Source organism: Vigna radiata, chromosome 1 (assembly GCF_000741045.1).
Source record: "Vigna radiata var. radiata cultivar VC1973A chromosome 1, Vradiata_ver6, whole genome shotgun sequence".
Classification (NCBI taxonomy): Eukaryota; Viridiplantae; Streptophyta; class Magnoliopsida; order Fabales; family Fabaceae; genus Vigna; species Vigna radiata.
The window spans coordinates 407,613-429,374 of record NC_028351.1 but is presented as its reverse complement, the minus strand read 5'-3'; the positions used below and the strand labels follow the sequence as shown (position 1 = coordinate 429,374).

General features: G+C 28.8%; 1 protein-coding gene and 1 long non-coding RNA gene across 2 annotated transcripts; one reads left to right on the top strand and one right to left on the bottom strand.

The window, feature by feature from the left end:
- Window positions 1-3,985: 3,985 nt before the first annotated feature.
- LOC106766728 lies at window positions 3,986-5,621 on the bottom strand. Its single transcript, XR_001376115.2, has 3 exons — window positions 5,372-5,621; window positions 4,948-5,114; window positions 3,986-4,529 (listed from the first exon to the last, which is right to left on the bottom strand). It is a non-coding gene; the product is annotated as an uncharacterized LOC106766728 (long non-coding RNA).
- Window positions 5,622-17,049: 11,428 nt separating this feature from the next.
- Window positions 17,050-21,244, top strand: LOC106763421 (tryptophan synthase alpha chain-like). Its single transcript, XM_014647618.2, has 10 exons — window positions 17,050-17,179; window positions 17,608-17,807; window positions 18,058-18,204; window positions 18,284-18,349; window positions 18,840-18,948; window positions 19,321-19,397; window positions 19,759-19,836; window positions 20,586-20,663; window positions 20,775-20,834; window positions 20,921-21,244. The coding sequence occupies exons 2-10, from the start codon at window positions 17,622-17,624 to the stop codon at window positions 21,053-21,055; spliced, it is 936 nt and encodes a 311-aa protein (XP_014503104.1). The 5' UTR covers window positions 17,050-17,179; window positions 17,608-17,621; the 3' UTR covers window positions 21,056-21,244.
- The last annotated feature ends 518 nt before the right edge of the window (window positions 21,245-21,762 follow it).

The following is a 21,762-nucleotide window of genomic DNA, read 5'->3' as shown; positions in this document are numbered from 1 at the left end:
TTAAAGACCAAGTATTTAATAAAAATAAACATATTAGAAAAATGTATATATTTTGATATTAAATTATTATTTGAAAGGTGAGTATGCGTATGAGTATACTCATAAGTATGAAGGAAAATTTTCCTATCCCTTATGAAAATGGAGATGAATTTTTATTTTTGGAATTGTGTTGAGATATTTAAGTATAAAAAAATTGTTGAACATTCCTTTTTTTATGTATTTTATTATTATAGATATATTTGGATAACTATAACAATTTTCTTATATGCATTATTTTAACTGATCTAGTTTACTAAATATGTGGTGAGTTTCACTAGTGTAGGAAGATATCCGACAATAATTGTTTTTATAAACGATAACGGTTCTACAACCGAAATATATTAAAACGAAGTAAAAAGAGAAAGATTTTTTGTTTCAGTTATAAACCAAAGCAAAAAAGTTCACATTTTGGTTCGGCTAGAAAAACCAAAAATTAAAAAAAAAAAAATGGGTCTATGGTAACGATTGTGAAAAGAACCATTGTCATAGATCATTTTCTGCTTGGGTTATAAAAATAACCGTGGCCAAAAGTCTTTTTTTAAGATTTATTTTTTAGAAAATATTTTTATATTGAATCTCAAACAAAAAGTGTTTGAATTGAGTTTTCCTTTTTTGATGGTCGAAGATAGCACTCTCTAGAACTGAAAGAGTACACGGGGAGTTCACTTTGTTCATTTTCTATTTAAAGGAGTTCATCTCCTACTACAACAAAGATAAAGCTTAATACTAGGAATATTTTAAAAAATGTGTAAATCACGGTGTTTGAAGTAGAGGCTATATGTGAAACAACGTATGAATGAACTAAATGAACACGATCAAAGACATGGTATGGTTTACATGAGCCATTGTAGAATTTTTCACCGTCGAAATCATGAACCAAACCACTATCTGAAATTGCACACAAGAAACGAAACATATTACACAAGTTAATATATCAAATATGCACTATTGTGCAAACACAAAAACCAAAAAAAAAAAACAATGACAATGGCGCTCACCACAGTGACAGAGACAAACGAAGCAGTGACGACAACGAGCAATGAACGTAGCACGATAACGAGCAATGTATAACGTCACTTGTTTGCGAAAGAACGAAGAAGAGATGTTGTATGTGGTAACTTGCATTTCTTTTGCGAATATTTTACTAGACGAGACATACGAAAACTATTGTTCAAATAACTGAGACTATCGTCCTTCACAAAAAAAGAAAACAAGTCACAATTTTGTAATTTTGATCAATTTTTTTACCTCGATTGTTAAGGGAACTACTGCAGAAAGTAGATACGACAACAATTGTTCAAATAACTGATGTCATATATCCTGTTCAGAAAAAAGAGAGAAAAAAATAACAGGATTTTTGAAAGAAAATGAAAATTTTAGCTCACCTTTCGACCTTTGTTGTTTAGAAAATAGATATGACAAATATGTCTTGTTTAGAAAAAAAAAGGTTTAATAGGTTCAAAGGTCCCTATTTATGCAGATTTGTGTCAATTAGGTCCTCCTATTTTGAAAACACTCAATTGAGTCCTTATTTATGAAAAATTTGAATGAATAAAGAGTCCTTACCGTTAAATTCTATAGACGGCATTAAATACGTTACTTGATGGCACACTGAAGTGATATTTCATAACCACGTGTCACACGAAAAGGTGATGAGGTGGATTTATTTTAAAGGTAAATTTATTTTATGTTTTAAATAAAATTCCTTTTACCTCTCTCTCACTTTCTCTCCTGTTTTCTCTCCGGTGCCATGAGCCCTCAGTTTTTTTCTCTCTCCTTATTAAATCATTGTTGTCATCGGTCCCCTTTCCCTCGTGGTTGCTACCATGCCCCTTTTGAATGTTCATAATAGTTACAATTAGTGAGTGACCTTGCGAGCGCAGAACCCAGTCTCGGTTCCAGTCTCAGTCGCCTCAGCCTCAGAGTGGGGTAGCGCAGAGGAAGAGGAAGAAAAAAGTGTATACCAAGTGGTTTTCAATAGAAGCAAGGATAGCCCTCCTCCGACATCGTCGCGCCGTCTTCTTCGTCGGCATCTCCGATCACCGGCCCCGCGAGGCCCATAGAGGCCCATACACCTCGTCTATTGCGATGAGAAGGGTTTAGTTTTGAATGGATCCAGAAGTCGTCCCTACACTCCAACTTGTCAAGGAGCCCATCAACATTAAATTTATTTTAAGATTTCAATATTTGTCCTGTTTTGGATTTCATAGGTTGGAGATTTGGAAAAGGCCTAACTTGGTCTGGGGCATAGTTACAGCAGAGCGATGGTGAAATTTAATGTCAATAGAGTCGACAACATGGTTATTCAATAGAGTGAATAATGATACTTAAACAACATTTTTTTGACAACATTTGAACACCATCTACATGTCATTCCTGTGTTATCCTTTAACTTTTTCCTCATTCTGTATTCAAGTCTTCTTTCTGTTGATTTTTTTCAAGATAGGATTTGTCTCCAATTGATTATCAATGTCCAACAATTTGTACAAAAAAACATATATTACTACATGATTGCTAAAATGAATGTTGTATTGCGCTAAATTTGGTCTCTCTATAATTGGTGAAGTTGTTGGTCCTCGTTTGATTTCACCGTAAAAGTGAAAGAAGGAGAGAGAAAAAACTTTGAGGCTACATAAAGAAAAAAGTGAGAGAGGTAAGTAAGAAGTATTTTATTTCAATCTTAAAATAAATTTGGTCTTATACGTAGTTATCAAATGTCACTTCACTATTTCAATCTTAACATTTAGCGTCGTTTACAAAAGAAAATGAGTTTTTTTTTTTTTTAAATATAGAAATATCTAAATATGTGTACAAATAAAAACCTCCAAATCTATTAAAAAAGAATGGGGAGGTAAAGGAATGGGTGAACACGACAGAGTTTGCTGCGCGTGATGTGTGAAGTTATCGGAAAACAAAATAGATTAATATTTTTTTTTTTATAAAATAGAATCTTGTATTTTTTTTTTCAATTCAAGACACGACATAACATATAATGAAAGCTATTTTTTCAAGAAATATCGTTGTAAAAACTTTTTATCAGTTTAAATTTTTAAGCACTCGCGTGATTTGTCTAGAAATTGTTTTAAAAATAAAATTTAAAAAGTTACTAGAAATTTATGAAAAAAAAAACTTCCACCGTAATATAATAAATTTTATGCATCTTAATATAATAAATTACAAGAATTTAATAATTTAAATTTTTTTATTTTCATATAATTTTTTACTATGTTTCCTCATTATCTTATATCATAAGGAAAACCATGTATACATATTTCAAGCCAAACTGATTAGTGCAGGCCTTAATGATAAAACGGCGCCGGAAAGGTCGTCTGTACGAGCAGAGTATTCCTACCAAAAACGTTTGTGCAAAAGTGCAAAAGTCTTTTCCGATTCTTTCTCGTAACTACTATGAATTATTTTATCACTAGTAACTTTAAATGGGGTATTTTAATTTTTCAAATTTTATCCTAAAAGTTTTTATTCAACTAAAAATTTTGTTAAATAACTTCAATTAAAAGAAATAAATTGAAAATTGAAAAAAAAAATTACGGAAAAGTCATGGCATTCGACTGATATTGAAACGAAATTTATTCTTTCTTTATTTTTATTATTATATTTATTATTTTAATTTTTATTGGATAAAAATGTGAATAGTCAAAATATTTTTCTTTAAGGACAACGTTTCAACAATACAGTTACGGTTGATTATTTTTCTAATGATATTCAAAGTTTCATTTTAATTACCAACTTTCAATTGAATTATTTTTGTAATGTCTCATTGTTTATGGAACAGAAAACTGTTCATAGTGAATTTCTACAGCATATACGCAAATTTTGAATTTGATGGGAAAAAAAGGGTGCAAGAATACAGTTAGTGATTTCCATAACAGGTAATATAGTTAATAATTTAATGTAAAGAATTAACTATATATAATAAGAAAAAGTATACTACCGTTTAATTATAGGGTATTATTATTAGATCATTAAATTACAAATTGCGCTCACTTCTACTCTGAATAATATAGCCTTCCCATCCATCTAACAAATTATCTCACATACAATGTAAACCATAAACCTAAATAGGAAAAATCCAACTATCTAACAGACAGCAAATAACAACAAACACTATCATACAATAAGCAAAATATAGTACAGTATATACAAATGAATTATAATAAATAAGCAAAACATGTACCTTGAAGATAACCTTTGCCTTCACTATAGTACCGACACATTGTAATATATGTTTTGTATTGTATGGGCTCTGAGGAGTATACACCTTTCCTCAGTTCAAGACAAAATGGAACCATACATCACTGAATTTGCTGATTTCAGCAATCGATGTTATATCTCCTACTTTGTTACCCATAATGAGGCTCAGGTGGTTTTGAATCAGCTTCACATGTTTACCATCTCATCTGGCCACAAATCAATCTTACCAGACAGATCTGGGATTACAGATGGTGTCAAAGAAATATTACAATGAACTTCTGCATCACAATATGATCACAAACATTTTCAGATTTATAAATAAAAGATCTTAAGTGGAACCACATACTAATGTAATACATCAAACAACAAATCCTTCAAGTGATGTAGAAAATTATACAGCGTGAGTTTAATTTATATTTCACTACTCTTGTAATTACCAGTGGAATATTACACAAGCCAAAAGCCAAAAGCCAAAAGCCAAAAGTTCTTACATATCTAAAAACGTACAACAACTATAGGCAAAAGCCAAAAGCTTTGAACACGCACATCATACAAATTATACTTCACACTATCAGAATGGAATATGTTTCATTCATACAAGTTATGGATGCCAAAAAAAGCAAGGATGGAAGTTTGTCAGATTTATTACGAGAAAAACTTAAAGAGAGTGTGAGAAGACATGAGAATGAAACAAACCTGTACAAAATCAAAATCCATCGCGGTCTGTTTGGAGCTGCTCAAAATCTGAGAAAGAAACTGCCCAACTGAAGAGGAGCAATCTTGGCACGGACATCCGATTCAGATGACTCGGGAAATGACGAAGCTGCTCTAACTACAAAACCTCTTCGACGATCTTGCTTGAGCTGGAAAACATCAACAACAAAAGGCAGGTGAATGATAATTAATCAATATATCAATCTCTTGACACGGTGTTTGGTTCCATTTATGCTTACTTTCACTTACAAAGTATCGTGTATTGTCAATGAGATTAGAAAAGCATTTCCGATTCCCTAATTCCAACTATTACCAGCAAAAGATGACTAAAACGGCAATCCATCAGATCACCTCACGAGAATAACAATTAACAAACAGAACACGTAATCAATCACAGAAACGATACCTCTCTGGAAAACTAGAAGTGGAACTGAGGCGTGCAGAGGCGGAGGCGCTGATCGGTCCTCCAAGGACTATCGCCGGTGAGCGGACAGCAGTGATTGCCACGTCCATTTAGACGTCGGAGATGTCACCAAGAAGCTGAAAGCTTGATGGATTCAGAGACAAAATGAACGACATGAGAAGATACAGAAAAGGAGAGAAGGAGAAAGATTTTGAGAAAGTACAGATTGAAATTTTATTTCTTAGAAAGAAATGAGATACTGTATTTATAAGAAATGCAGAGTACCGTTGCAACAAAAAGAAATTAGCCGTTAGCATAAGAACGTTGGCCAAAATCAAAAATTGAACGTTGCAATTCGAACGTTGCATAACGTTCTTTTATTCTTTTGCAAAATTATAATAATATTTTATAACAATCTAACGTTACAAAGCTAATACAACTTTTCTAATATAATATTAATATATTACAATACAAATTAAATGCAGAAGAAACGAAACCCAAGAGAAAGAGAAAACGGTTCGTTTTGCGTTCTGACATCTCTCATGCAGTTGGAGCAATGAGCTCATATATGCAAAATTAAAAGAAACATCACTTGCTGTCATCTTCAGCTATACATCGGATATTTTTTTCATTATTAATGACACTAATCTTTCATTCGTCACTCTTATTCATTAAATTTACCGTATTTTTTCTATCATTAAGTCTATAAGTTTGCAAAATTCTTAAAATGTTAACTTGTCGTTATACTTTGATTTGTTCAAAATCAAAACATATTATATTAATAGACTAAATCTACACTGTATTTTCACAATTGTGTTAATATTATTAAAATTTTGAGATATTATATATTTATTTATTTATATATTTATTGTGGTGTAAGATCATGTTTAAGATCTAAGATTTTAAAATTTATTTTATATAAATATATTTTAATAATTATGTCTTATAAGACTCAAATTAATCTTGTTATTTTATAAATATCATGTTGTTATGAGACTTAAAGTCTTGATTATATCGGTGTATTTTTATATATTATCCTAAATTAGATATGTTTTAAACAAATCATATTTTAATGCATTAATAACCTTAATATTTGAATAATGTAGATTATATGTATGGAAATACATAACTAATTCATATTATATTTTAATGTTCGAATACGTTGTATTTTTATTATTAAATTTAATAACTTTCATTTAAAATAAAATAAATATTAGTTAAACTAACAGTTAATTAATTATCTTTAACAAAGTCTCACATTTCAGTTTCTCTTTAACCAAACTTTTAGGTTAGAATACGATGACGTTAGTGCAAACAATACATAAATAATATTAAAGAACAAAATACAAACATATTATTAACTAGTAATAAATGATGTTTGAGATCACAAGTGTTTAAATATATGAATAATTCACAATTATATATAAATTAATATAAATTTTATTTTGTAAATAAGTTTCTTGAGATTATTTTAAATTTAAAATTCATTTTTTAAAATGATATTTAAAGTTTATTCTAATAAAATATGTATTGTTTTATTCATAGAAGGATTTATATTTGTGCTTTTTCTAAGTTTATGTAAAAGAATTATCTCAAAAGTTGGATGTCAATTAAAAATAAAATAATAATTAAAAAGTTTTACATCGATTAAAGATAAGATAAGATAGGTAAGATAAATAAGATAAAGCTTTTATAACATCTTCACACTTCGTCAATGAAACAATTGAGCAACGATGCATTCGATCTCGAAAATTATGAGAAGACTTTGTTTGTTGTTAGTTGTTGCTGTGTTTTTAAAAGGTAGCGATGGTAACGATGAATTGCTTTCTAAAAATGATGCTTTGCATCATAAAGTTACTGTTGAAATAACCAACAAATTACATCCGAAGGCGTTGGGTTTTCAGGAGCTGAGTGTTCACTGCAAAGACAAACATCATGATCTGGGTCCTGTTACACTAAAATTCGGTGAAACATATAGTTTTCGATTTGCTCCGAATATCATTGTTTCAAAAACTTTGTACTTTTGTCGCTTTATATGGTCAGGTGGCGATCATCGTTTTGACATTTATGTTCAAGAAAGGGATTATTATTGTCACCACGCTCTCTGTTATTGGGAAATATTTGACAGCGGACCCTGTGGTACTATTAAATATGCATCTAATTCTAGTGTATGCTTTCTTTGGGATAGAGCTTCAAGAGCAAAAGAATAATACTTTTTCTTCATAATCATTTATAAAATTATGGATTTTAAATAATATTTACATCAAGTTTTAAATTTAATGGCAACAATTTTTACTCGCCGATCTTATCTTTTTAATTTATTCATAGTTTTCCAACATTATTTAGGTTGCAACAGTCCTTATAATTTTTTTATTAGAAACAATGTCAAACGTAGAAGAGGCAAAAATCATAAATAGTCATTAATATAGTGGAGCCCACATTAACTCCATCAATGTCATGGTTCTAACTCATCAAATGGACCCACTTATACTTTAATTCAAAAGTTATTTCAATAAAATAATACTACTAAAATAAACACAGATTAAGTAATCCAACTTTTAAAAAGAAAGCTATTACATTTTAAGTATAACAATAGTATCAAAAACAAATTATATAAAGACATCACAACGGGTGGAATGCTATTGTGTGGTCGAGTTAGACAAATCCCTCACAATTTCTTCTCTCTATCGTTCGTCCGTCTCTCTTATGATTCTCTGATCGTCCGTCCGACGTATGATTTGGGAGAGTACTTGTTAAAGACAATCTGATGCTTATGTCAGTTTAAAGGTCTGATCTTAGAGCTCAGAATTGAATGTGCAATAAATGAACCTACCATGTGACTTATATTTATAATGTTAAATATGGGCTTAAGATTAAGGTGGTCTTAATCAGGGCCCAATTGTCTTAATCATACAATTATCTTAACTAAACTGATCTTACCTTGATCTTCCGGATCCTCCATTTCCAACCGTCCGATTACTGTTCTCTAAGATGACCGATCGTTACATTCGCTCAATTGTCCCACACATCGAAAATGTTCCCGAAGACAGACTGTATTGCCCGTCCGGGAGTCCCCAGTACACTATTTATTCCCTATTCGATCTATTAAAAAAAATCACATTTGTTACCTTTTCATTACTGTCAAATATTTATTTAAAAATTACTAACGAATATTTTAAAAAAATATAAAATAAAATATAAGTGGAATTAAATATAAATTAAAATTTAATTTTAATAAAATTTAACTTGATAAAATATAAATAAAATTAAAAAACAAAATACAAACAAACATATCAAATAGTAAAATATGATATTGGAGATACGTTATCAAAAATATGAATAATTTTCAAAAATAATTAAATTTAATTTTATAAAGAGATATCTTTAAAATTAAATTAAATTTCAAATTTATCTTTAACGATAACATATTAAAAATTTATTTTAATAATCTATTATTTGTTAAATTTATCGTATTTTTTCTATCATAATACTTGTACCATACCGTTGAACACATGTCAGAATTATGACTGATGAGTCAGAAGAATGAGACAATAAAACGATTACAAATTCTAAGGAACCTTAAACACAATCATTAATTAAGTTTACAAGGACATTTTACGCATTTGGCTTTGATTAAAATACTAATCATATGGAAACGTACGAATACAAGTCTAAAATAAGAAGGTGAATTTAAGATTTTTATGTGATAATTGATCTAATTGAATTGAGTGTAAGAATGTCTTTAAAAAAACTTACAAATACAAGTTTGAGATAAGAAGAAAGTTGATTGTATTCATTGTAAATTTAAAATTTTTCTGTAATAGCTTATGTAATTGAATTAAGTGTCAGAGTGTCTTTAAGAGACATTCGTCCACATAATTCAGAATTGAGACATCAATTTAACTAAGAATACTCGAAATATCATAACATGACAAAGAGAAAAGTATGAAAAAGTGTTTGATAGTGATTCTCGATCTTACGTCCCAAACAATACTCACAAATATTTAATTGCATGTTTAATGTATACTTAATTATTCATTCATAGGTATTTATATGTGTGTTTGTCTTATTTGATGTAAAAGAAATTGGTCTTCTTGAAGTTATCTGAGAAAGAAAGATTTGAGTAAGATGAATTCAATTTCCAAAGTTATGAAAACACTTTGTTTGTTGTTAATTCTTCCTCTGCTGTGGAAAGGTAATGGGAGTAAAGATCAATTGATTCCTCACAAAGTTACAGTTAAAATAACCAACGGATTACAACACAAGCAATTGAGTCTTCACTGCAAAGACAAACATCATAATTTAGGTTCTGTTATACTAAACGTTGGCGAAACATATACTTTTAAATTTAACCCTAATTTCTGGGTTCATGCAACCTTGTATTTCTGTCACTTCGTATGGTCAGGTGGTGATCATCGTTTTGACATTTATGTCCAAGATAGGGATATGTATTGTAACAACAATCTATGTTCTTGGCAGATATTTGAGAAGAGACCATGTGATGTTTCATATGGAATTCTATCTCGTAAATGCTATGAATGGGATAAATCTTCACCAGAAAAAAATTAATATTTTGTCTTCATAATTGTTCATATATATATGGACTTTAAATAATATTTATATCATATTCTATGTTTTAAATTTAGGTCTAATATATCCCAGTAGTTGGAAGTCTCATATATATATTGTTTTTTTCAATTTTATTCTATTAACTATTAGTTTTAAAATTTAAATAACTTAAACAGATGCCTTCAAGCAGTCGTGATAACGCATGTATTTACACTATTCTATCTATATATATCTTTTATACATAAAGAGAATTCTGTTTTAAAATTTTATCCTTTTTAATAATATTTTTTAATTTTAATAATATTATCTTTTAAGTAACAGTTTACTTAAATTTAACTATTTTTTAATTAATAAATAAAATCTGCTTATAATAAAGTTAAAAAATTTATCTATATATATTTATAAAAAGAATTGTTCTTTTTTGTTTATATTTATTTTTCAATTTTATCTTTTAAATAATATTTTCTTAATTAAAATAATTATTTTTGTTAATATCATCTTTTAAGTGACTGTTTATTTAAATTTAACGATTTATTTTGACCAACTTTTAAACTTAACTATTTTTTTAATTAATAAACAAAATCTACTTATATTAAAATTATAAAAAAATATTTATACTTAATTACATAATTATACTAGTAAAATAATAATAATAATAATAATAATAATAATAATAATAATAATAATCACATTTTATTATTAGATAACACACATGCGTTACACGTATGTGTTTTCATTATTTATCTATAGTATTTGGTGTTTTTTTTCTTTTCACTTCTACTTTTCAAGCGATCCTTTTTTAAAATTTAATTTTTTAAATGAAATAAATAAAAATGATTATAAAAATAAAAAAATACTTATAATTGAATTGTGAAAATGACTTATATTTATTATAATTGTAATTTTATTACTTTTGTTATTAGAAAAAAGGTAAACGCATATGTGCATAATACATGTGGTTTTACTGGTTATTATTATTGGATTAATAAAACATCAATTTTTGAATTTTATAAATTTTATTATCTGAATAAAATTAGACGTTGACAATTATAGTACGTTATAACAATAATGATAATTAATAGAATTCCAAATTCATCGGTACCATAAAAGTTAAGACTGTAAATGCGAATATAATAAATGCTCATAAAAATAAAAGAGACTTTTCATATTTTTCTTAAAACTTATAAAATAACTAACTAATATTTAGAAGAAGATTATTTTTAGATTAAGATTTTATTTACATTCATTCACTTTAATTTATTTTTTCACTTCATATCACAGTATTTCTAAAATCTTTTCTAAATTTTAATTTAACATAAAAGTTTCATAAGACTAACTTCACAATTAATATTTCATTCGAATATTAATAATAACATACTTTCTTTTGCAAAAATATTTTTTTAGTATGAATAAAAAAAGTGTAAAAGTTAGAAAAATATTATTTTTAAACTTATAAAGATTTTTAATAGAAATGGATGTAGCATATAGAGACGTAAAAGTCATAAATATTAATGAAGTGGAGTCAACGTTAACTTTATTGACCATAACTCATTGATATTATTAAATTAGTAATAAATGCTTTTATTTTTTAAAATATGAACAATTCGCAATGTACATAAATAAATGAATATAAAATTAAACTAGACTTAAAATTAATTTTTAAAATGATATTTAGAGTTTATTTTAATAAAACCTATATTGAATTTATCATATTTGTATTATAAAACGTTTACAAAAATATGTATGCATAATTATTCATAGAGGTGTGTATATATATATGTGTGTGTGCTTACCCTGATCAGTTGATGTAAACGAAAGCAGTGTTGTTTGAAGTTAGTCTGTGGCAATGGATTCAATCTGGAAAATGATGAGAATAGTTTGTTGGGTGTTAATTGTTGGTGAACAGTTAAAAGGTGGCGAGAGTTTTAATTTCAATAAAAAGGTTACTGTTAAAATAGTCAACAAATTACATTCGAGTAAGATAGGTTATCCAGAATTGACTGTTCACTGCAGAGACAAACTTCATAATCTGCCTCAAGTTACTCTAAAATACAACGAAATATTTAGGTTTCGATTTCTTCCCAATGTCTTTGCTGCAGTAACCTTGTACTACTGTCACTTTGTATGGCCAACTGGTAATTATCATTTTGACATTTATGTTCAAGAGAGGGATTATGACTGTAACGACTTCTTATGTTACTGGGAAATAACTGAATATGGACCATGTGGTACTATTTACGATGGATCTAATTCTACTGCATGCTTTGCATGGGGGAAAGCTTTACCAGCAAAAAATTTTACTTTATCTTCATGATCATGTATAAGATTATGATGGAATTTAAATAATATTTACATCATGTTTCGATATAGATGTATGTACGACGGTTAACTGTTTGATCTATACTATATATGATATATATCGAATGTTAATTGTTCGGTCTATATTATATATCATACATCGTATATGGAGTTTTACATTTATTGTGATTGCCCACCTGTTCAATATCTTAATACATTAGTGGTTCGATTTATTGAAAAATGTTTGAGAATTAATTTTAAATTGATTAAATGTGTTGTAAGATCTCTTTTTCTTGTATAATCTGTCCTATAATCAAAGCTGTATAATTCTGACCATGACTTCCAATCACTCTTAAACTCAACGCTATTAACAAATCTTGAGTGATATCTTTGACTATCAGGAAGTGTTTAATTGATTATAGCCATAATGTTTACATTTTTAGTTGATCAATTTTTGTCATAAAACAAATAAATTTCTATTCTTATTTCTATTAGATTTCAACATGTGATTCGGTCCAAGAATCCTCTTTGCTTATGACTTTTTTGTTTTTTCTTTTATTCTTGATTAAACTGAGGTTCTATGGACTTTATCTGACCATCATTCGGCATTTAGAATTTTCTTACATTTCAAACAATGAGCGAAACTCCTTGAATTGAATAGTAGTAAACAATAATATACAAAACATATACAAAAGTTATATATTAGGATGAAGACGAAATACTTGACCTATATATATATATATATATATATATTTGTTACTCGTTTTAATTAAAAAAAAACTTATTTGTTAAACACCAATAAAATTTGAGCTTAATATATTATTCTCTACTTAAAACCTTAAAATAATGAGTTTTGATAATAAATTAATGAGTTTTTCATATTTATGTAGTTTTTTATTTTCTCATTTTTATTTAAAAAAATGTAAAAAAATAATTGATAGTAATTTTCAACCTACATCCTAAATAACACTCACAAATATTTAATTGCATGGTCGTTGCATAATTATTCATAGGTATTTATATGTGTGCAACGATCTATGTGCAAGATAGGGATATGTTTTGCAACAACAACCTATGTTCTTGGCAAATAATGGAGAAGAGACCATGTGATGTTTCATATGGAATTCTATCTCGTAAATGCTATGAGTGGGATAAAGCTTCACCAGAAAAAAAAATATTTTGTCTTCATAATTATTCATATATTTATGGAGTTTAAATAATATTTATATCAAATACCAAGTTTTAAATTTAGCTTTAATCATTCTAGTCATCTTCGTTTTTGGTTGGAAGTCGTATTACCCTAATCAACCTTGAACATAAAGTTCAACGTTTCGGTTTATAGACCCAATTTCCATTCTAACACCATATTTAACAAACACATTTAATAATATAAATAAAAAAAATCATTTTTCGGTAGTCGTGTTCAGATTAATTTTTCAAAATGATATTTTACCATTTTCGAACATTTTTATCAATAATGTTCACAAATAGACTAGAAAAACAGGACCAATTTATTGAATTTTATCTCATGTAATGTTACTTTGTTTATTGTTGAGTTCGATTTGGAGACCAACCTTTCTATTAGAAAGTTAGCAGTAAAAAATTCGATCTTTACAATGATCAAATATCTTATCTACAAACTAAATTAACCATTGTATAGATCGAATTTTTTACCGTGTAACTTTTTAATATGTTAGTGGAAAACGATATTTTGACATCAATTTTTTGACATAATTTTGACACTGCACACATGTTTAAATGTGGTTGGACGATTTCAAATTAAAAAAAAAACTTTGGTTTTTCTCTTTCAAATATGCTCCTATCTCAGCTTTTTCTAATTTAAAATCGTCCAATCACATTTTGACACGAATACAGTGTCAAAATGATGTCAAAAATTGGTGTCAAAATATATTTTTCTATGCTAGCTAAGACACTGTACAGAATGACCTTCGCTAAAGAGTGTGCTTCCATGTCACAAATATTTATTAAGGGACATCATTTTAGAAATCCAGACTCTGCTTTCATGTCCGCATATTTTTGTTAAGCGACATCATTTTAAAAATCCAGAACGTGTCTATGATAATATATATAATTTCAAATTCATTGGTACCATAAAAGTTAAGACTCATAAATGCAAATGCGAATATCATAAATGCTCATAAAAATATATATTAATGACATAGAATCACCTCATTCAATACTCATTATTAATTATTGTACATAATTATTCATAGAGGTATATATATGTGTGTGGTGAGTTGATGTAAACGAAAGCAGTGTTGTTTGAAGTTAGTTTGTAAAAGAAAGAATCAATGTCGAAAATTCTAAGAACACTTTGTTTGGTGTTAATTGTTGTTGGTGAACATTTAAAAGGTAGCAATGGTGGTTTCCATAAAATTGTTACTGTTAAAATAACCAACAAATTATATTCGAGTAAGATAGGTTATCCAGATTTGAATCTTCACTGCAGAGACAAACTTCATAATCTGCATCCAGTTACTCTAAAATACAACGAAACATATAAGTTTCGATTTCTTCCGAATTTCTTTGCTTCAGTAACGTTGTACTTCTGTCACTTTGTATGGCCAACTGGAAATTATCATTTTGACATTTATGATGAAGAGAGGGATTTTGAATGTAACCACTATTTATGTAATTGGGAAATACATGAATACGGACCATGTGGTACTATTTATGCTGGATCTAGTACTGTTGCATGCTTTGCCTGGGGGAAAGCTTTACCAGCAAAAAATTTTACTTTATCTTCATAATCATTTATAAAATTATGGACTTTAAATAATATTATATGATGTTTTAGATTTATTATTACTGCCTAGTACATCATCAATACCTTATACATTAATTTGAAAAAGAAATATGAGAATCCTAACCCTGTTTTTGAAATTTTAAAAGAAAAATTGATGTGAGACACCTTTACAACATATGTCAATTTGCAATTTAACAAGCCAACAGATGTTAAATGATGTCGGATCGATAGTACAACATCGTTTAACGGTGATTAATCTTAGGATGTAAGAGACCTTCTGGATTAGTATCAAAAACAAATCCGTGAAACTTTCGTTCAAAGTGAACAATATCTTACCAGTGTGGAGACCTCTGCCCAGTGTGATATTAGAGTTCATGGTTCAGGTATAGTAACCGAACTCAAACAAGTATGTCCTTCAATAGTCAGGTAGGGTAACTGGAGTTAAATTGTTAATTAATGTATGTTGTGAATAAATCCAATTTTAATTTGAACGAAAAATTCACAAAAATGTTTTTTAATGTCAAAATTTACTACTTACAACATGGATATATGGTGATGTTATAAATTTTTTTTGCACTAATGATGATATTGTCTATTAACTATTTTAGTTTTTTTTCTTTTTCAGATGATAACATGTTAACAATTGTAGTGTTGATTATGATGAGAATTATGGTAGTAATTACTACCACTGTCAATAATAATGATAATAAGGGTAAATCTAAATTTATGATACCATTAAAACAAAAAAAAAAATGCGAATGCAAATACAAGGGCTAACAAGTTTGAAACACCATAAATGTTTATTAGTAAATATCAGTGATGATAATCACTCATTAAATTCTAATTAATAAAACTTGATTAAATGATACCCTTTATACTTTTCTTAAGACATAAATTTTGTTACTAATGTTTAGATGAACATTATATATACATTGGAATTTAATAATTGAATTATTGCCTTATTAAGTTGAATAGTAATTAAAATGAAATTAAACATATACATTAAAAAGAAACTTTAGATATTCTAACGCCGATGCGGACAATATAGGTTCTATCATCCCAATCACGCATGATTTGCTTGGTTGGTGGACGCCTCAACACTCATACATCCAATGCAAATTTAAATTTATTAAAGATAAAGATCAAATTTATATTATAATTAAGAATAAATTTCATTTTTTCCAAATCAATTTTATAAAAATAATTAAGTTCAAACTCGTTTTATAATATAATATCAAACTTAATATAATAATGTTAGAATCATTAAAAATTTACTTTAATCAAAGTTTAAGTTTATCACATCTATATTTATATTGAATTAGACTTAAATTCTATTCTATTAATTTAATGTGATATTAATTTTTTTATAGAAGTTAATTGCTTTTTTCTTATTGAGTTGAAAGTTGACAAAAACTTATACATTGGTTATGCTTTTGAAATAGGTACGCAATAAAAGTTTCCAAATATTAAAAATAATTTCATTTCACAAAATATTATGCAATATTATTCAATAAAAAACCAAATTCAAATATGAACCGATTTCATTAAAAAAATTCGACAGATCAAATCTTTTTCTTTTTGATACATTTTATTTTTTTAAGGAAAGTCAAAGTTAAACGTGTTTATTAGAAAATAAATAATAATATTTTAGTAATATTTTTTGACAACATTTTAATATCATTTATAATTTCATAAATGATTCAAAATTACTTTATAATTAATAATAATAATAATTATAAACATCAATATAAATTAATAAAAGAATGATAAATGTTAAAATGTTATAAAATCATTATTCTTAAGAAATTCGACTTAGTTGTGTAACAATGTAAAAGTGAGTGTTCTACTCAGATCTAATCTTCGACTTAGTTGTGTAATGTTGTCCATACATAAACTTTATCCCACTCCTAGGAAATTTATTTCCCGGTGAATTTAATTTAAAGCAGACAAGTAAGTGAAAATGAAATCAAAGGACAGAAATGTTGAATGAATAAAATTTATTAAAAAGGGTAAAAAAAGCTATTCTTTTGTATACCCATTCAATGCATATCTTAGTTCAATTTCTTTATTGTCCACAAGTCTGAGAAAAAGGTGAAATATATAAAGGAAAGGATGCGAGACTCAGAACAGGATTCACATTCAGGAAGGAGAGAAGAAACCCAACAGAAAAAAATCAGGTCTTTCTCCGATTCTGTGTCTTTTTCAGCTTTCATTTTCACTTATTTTAATTTTTAGGTAGCACGATTCTTTTGGTACTAGCGTTGAATTCAAACCTCCGTATTCCATTTCAGAAAAAAAACTGTATTTTGGTTGAGCTGAATGTGAAAATGCATGTGTTGATATCATTTGTCTCTTTTCTTTTTAGAATTTATCCAGTTGATTATGGTGAAAGCTTTGTCATTGTTCAAAGGGGTTTCTAGAATGTTCTTTGGATTTGTTTAGCCAATGTAATGCTGTAAATTCTGTGGATATTGAAGAGTTGGATTTGGTGCATTTTTGGTTTTATATGAAGATTCGTTTTTTCGTTTTCTGTAATATCGCGGTCATGGGTTTTTTTTTTTCTTCTGTTGGGAACCCTTATGATTAATTTGGTGTGAAATTTCAGTAATTATCAATTTTATGGCTCTTGCACTCAAGTCAAGTTGCTTCTTGCAATTGAAGAAACCTGAGGTCGGTTTCCATGTTTGTTTTTCCTCTAAGAAGGCTTTAATCTCTGTGAAGAGATACACTCCAGTGGCTGCTATGAGGACCATGGAAGTTCCGGGACTCTCTGAAACATTCACCAGACTGAAAAAAGAAGGAAAAGTTAGTAGTTATTTTTCCAGTTTACTATTGTATCACATTTCACTTGATTCCATTTTTTATGCCTTTTCAAATCAATGACTTTTATCTGCCTGATTATAAAAATGGAATGGTGTTGGTGTTGGTGATTATAGTTGTATGTTGTTGGTTACTTTTAGTACCGTATCAAGTTTACTACTGCAAAGAGATATGAGTCTGAGAGCTATTCTTGATTGCCAAATGAATATTTTCTAAGAAGTATGTTTGTGTCAAGGTGGCTTTCATACCGTATATTACAGCCGGTGATCCTGACCTTTCAACCACAGCAGAAGCACTGAAAGTGCTTGATTCATGCGGGTCTGACATAATTGAGCTAGGTGTTCCATATTCTGATCCCTTGGCAGATGGTCCTGTTATCCAGGTTTGACGCTTTCCATTTTTTGTTGTTGTTGTGATACTTATACTACCTGACTCTCAAACTGAAGCATCTTTCTCTTCAGGCTGCTGCTACAAGATCTCTTGCAAAGGGGACCAATTTCAATGCAATCATTTCTATGTTGAAGGAGGTAATTGTGCAACTCCTTGCCATTAATTAGTTATCATGTGAACAGCTAATGATTTAGCAATTAATTTCATTCCTTCAATTGACAAGTTAGCAGTGCAAACAACCAATGTTGGTAGATTCTTATGAAATTTGAACGAGTAAGGCCTATCCATCGTATATCCCTTTTCTTACTTGAAACCAGAACAGAAGAATAAACTTGAACGACTTGTACTGATTCAATTCACTTAAACAGTACTTTATTGTACCTTGATATATACATACTGGATGTAAAGGGAAATAAGAAATAATATCCCCAAATCTAGGATATATGATACAGATATCTAATTTCCTATGATACACTAAACTTCCCAAAATTTGAACCTTTGGAGAGACCTTGTTAAAACAATTATTCCTCTTTATAGGGATTCAGAAACCATTTCTTATTGCTTTGTCGTGTGTATCTTCTCTTAGCTCCCTGAACTGATGGTTCTTTGCAATGGTCGATTTGGCAGGTTGTTCCGGAATTGTCATGTCCAATTGCACTGTTTACATATTACAATCCAATACTAAAGCGTGGTCCTGAGAAATTTATGTCTATTCTAAGAGAAACTGGCGTACATGGTAGGAGTTAACACAAGTAATGATTTGCCAAAGTTTTACATTATGCCATGCTTCACTTGGGTCTAATTTTCGTATTAGTTCTATGATAATTCAATATTGTAAAATGCATAGACAAAATAAGGGAGCAGTTCCAATTACACACACCATGTACTATTTAAAGTCTTTGGTTTCGTTAATTTACATATTTATCATTAAGAAAATGTCTCTTCACTCTCCTGTCCTGCCTTGTCCTGGTTATAGCTTCTATGTCAGCTTCTTCGTTCAAATTGAAAATTTTGAAACAAGATCTTGTTTGTATTTTGATCCTTTTTCTTGTGGTATGGCAATGAGAATGATATTCTTTTCTTTTCCTTATGTATGCTATGTATGCAGGGCTCGTGGTCCCGGATGTCCCTCTGGAGGAGACAGAGACTTTAAGAGTGGAGGCTAAGAAGAATGGAGTTGAACTGGTTTGGTTACTGTTAAATGATCTCTTGCATTTATTTTGGATTTCAGATTAATATTCTTATATCATTGATCCCAATGATTGAAAACTAGTGGTGAATCCTTTTTGTACTATAAATATGAAATCCAGTTGTTAGTCACACCAAACGAGACATGGTGGTTGTTGTGGAGATATGAACTTTTGTAGTGATTAACGGCATTCCATTCTATTGTGTTATATATTTCGCAATATTATATAAATATGTTAGTATATATTGGTTAACATTTTATAGTATACTTCTATTTAAATTTTGTTTGGATAAATTAATCTTTGTGTGTTTATATATGTAATTGATTTGGTATATTTACTTCTTTGATATGGCTAAGGTACTCCTCACAACACCCACCACTCCAAAAGACCGAATGAAGGCCATTGTTGATGCAGCAGAAGGATTTGTGTACCTTGTATGAATTTCTTTCGACCTTATTTATTAACTTCTGTTTTTTGCTATACTTCTTACTCTTCGTATAACTCCATTATCTGCTTATTTGTGTTCTATATTTTTTTTCCAAACATTTTATTCATAGACTGTGGATAAGAAGTTAGTCATTCACCAACTGGTTACCTTCTTAATATTACAAAGCAAATTTGATCCTGCATTAAGCCGGTGAAATCAGAATAAGTTTTAATTTTTCTTTTTATGTTGTTTACATGCATTTGGCATATTCCAAAATCTCGTGAACTATTATTGTTTCCTCTTCTTCAGAGAAACCAGTGTCTAGTGCAAAAGACCAATGGTTTTATATATTCCTCTGTTTATTAACTTTCTCTTTGACCTTCTCTTTGCACTCCAAGTAGACAAAACTATTGTTTGTAGTTGGTACAGTTGCCTTTTGACATTCTTTTTACAGTAGCCGATTGGAAATTGTCAACGATTAATTTCTAACCTTATCTTACGAAAGTTTGGTGTTACCTTATGTTCATGCTTGTTTTTTGTAATTAATTTAGGCTCATATTACTGCATGTTGATGATTCCAAGCATTTGATTTTGATATATTTTGGGCCTAGAACTTGGTAAAGTCACCTTGATCCCAAAGTTTTGGAAATTGGATAGAAATATACTGTGATTGTGAAAACAGAAGATATCCAGCACAATTACCTCAGTTCATCAACTGCTGGCAAATGTCATTAACCATTTGTTGATTTGATTTAGGTTAGTGCGGTGGGGGTTACCGGAGCCCGATCATCAGTCAGTGGTAATGTTCAGTCTCTTCTGCAGGAAATTAAAGAGGTTTGTCTTTTTAATCTTGTTCTCAATATGATAAACACAATAGTCTACCATTCAACTTGGTCAATCTCAATATATATACTTGTTTAATCCTTTTTTGTAATTGCAATTCAGGCAACAACTAAACCTGTGGCAGTTGGTTTTGGAATATCAAAGCCGGAGCATGTTAAACAGGTTATTTCTGAGTCCATATGTATGTATGTATGTATGTTTGTATCTCAGGCAATTTGGTTAATAATGAATTATATACTATGATACAGGTAGCAGGATGGGGAGCTGATGGTGTGATTGTTGGCAGTGCTATGGTGAAGGTGCTTGGAGAAGCCAAATCTCCTCAAGAGGGATTGAAAGAGCTGGAAGCTTTTACCCGCTCCTTAAAGGAGGCACTTCCTTAAAAATAAGCTCTAAGAGCTCAAACTTGTAGTAGTTTTGGTCATCTATATATATATATATATATTGGATTTGAATAAGAATGTGGTTCAATTTTTTGTTCTGATCATGATGTAGTGTATGAGCAAATTTTGTTCCTTTTCAATTATGATGAAATTTCTTAGTTACTGAAATAAATGTCCATATAAATATTATCTATTGTGTTGTGCCAACTTGGTGGATTAATTATTTGAGAGAGGAAAGACACCATCTTCTGTTGAGGAGCAAGAAGTGGGTTGTAAAATATACTACACACACGTGAGCAAATAGTTCTGAATAATTCATTGTGTATTTTTTTTTATGAGAAAATAAAGGCTTTGATAGTTCAAAAATATTTATGATAAAATATAATTTGAAAAAAAAATATCTTTTATATTTTTAAATAATTATCTTATTTAACTATATGAATAAATATCAAAAGATAATATTTGTTAAATTTTTTTGAATTTAATAAAGATATTTTTAAATAGTGTTAGATCTTCATAATAATCAAATATATCTTAAATGTATTAGATTATTTAGAATATAATTGAAAGAAACTATATTATCAGAAAGAAGATTATGACATAAAAAAGCTTAAAATAAAGTTAATTTCAATTTGTATAGAAAGAGACTGAGAAAAACATACCGAGCTTAAGAACTCTTTGTGAGATCTAATTTAATCCTTTCTCTT

Bases quoted from the DNA above. Each gene is read 5' to 3' on its own strand.
- LOC106763421 (XM_014647618.2), top strand. From the start codon at position 17,622: ATGGCTCTTGCACTCAAGTCAAGTTGCTTCTTGCAATTGAAGAAACCT. The intron at 17,808-18,057 runs GTTAGTAGTTAT...GTTTGTGTCAAG, and splicing joins GACTGAAAAAAGAAGGAAAA to GTGGCTTTCATACCGTATAT. The intron at 18,205-18,283 runs GTTTGACGCTTT...CTTTCTCTTCAG, and splicing joins CAGATGGTCCTGTTATCCAG to GCTGCTGCTACAAGATCTCT.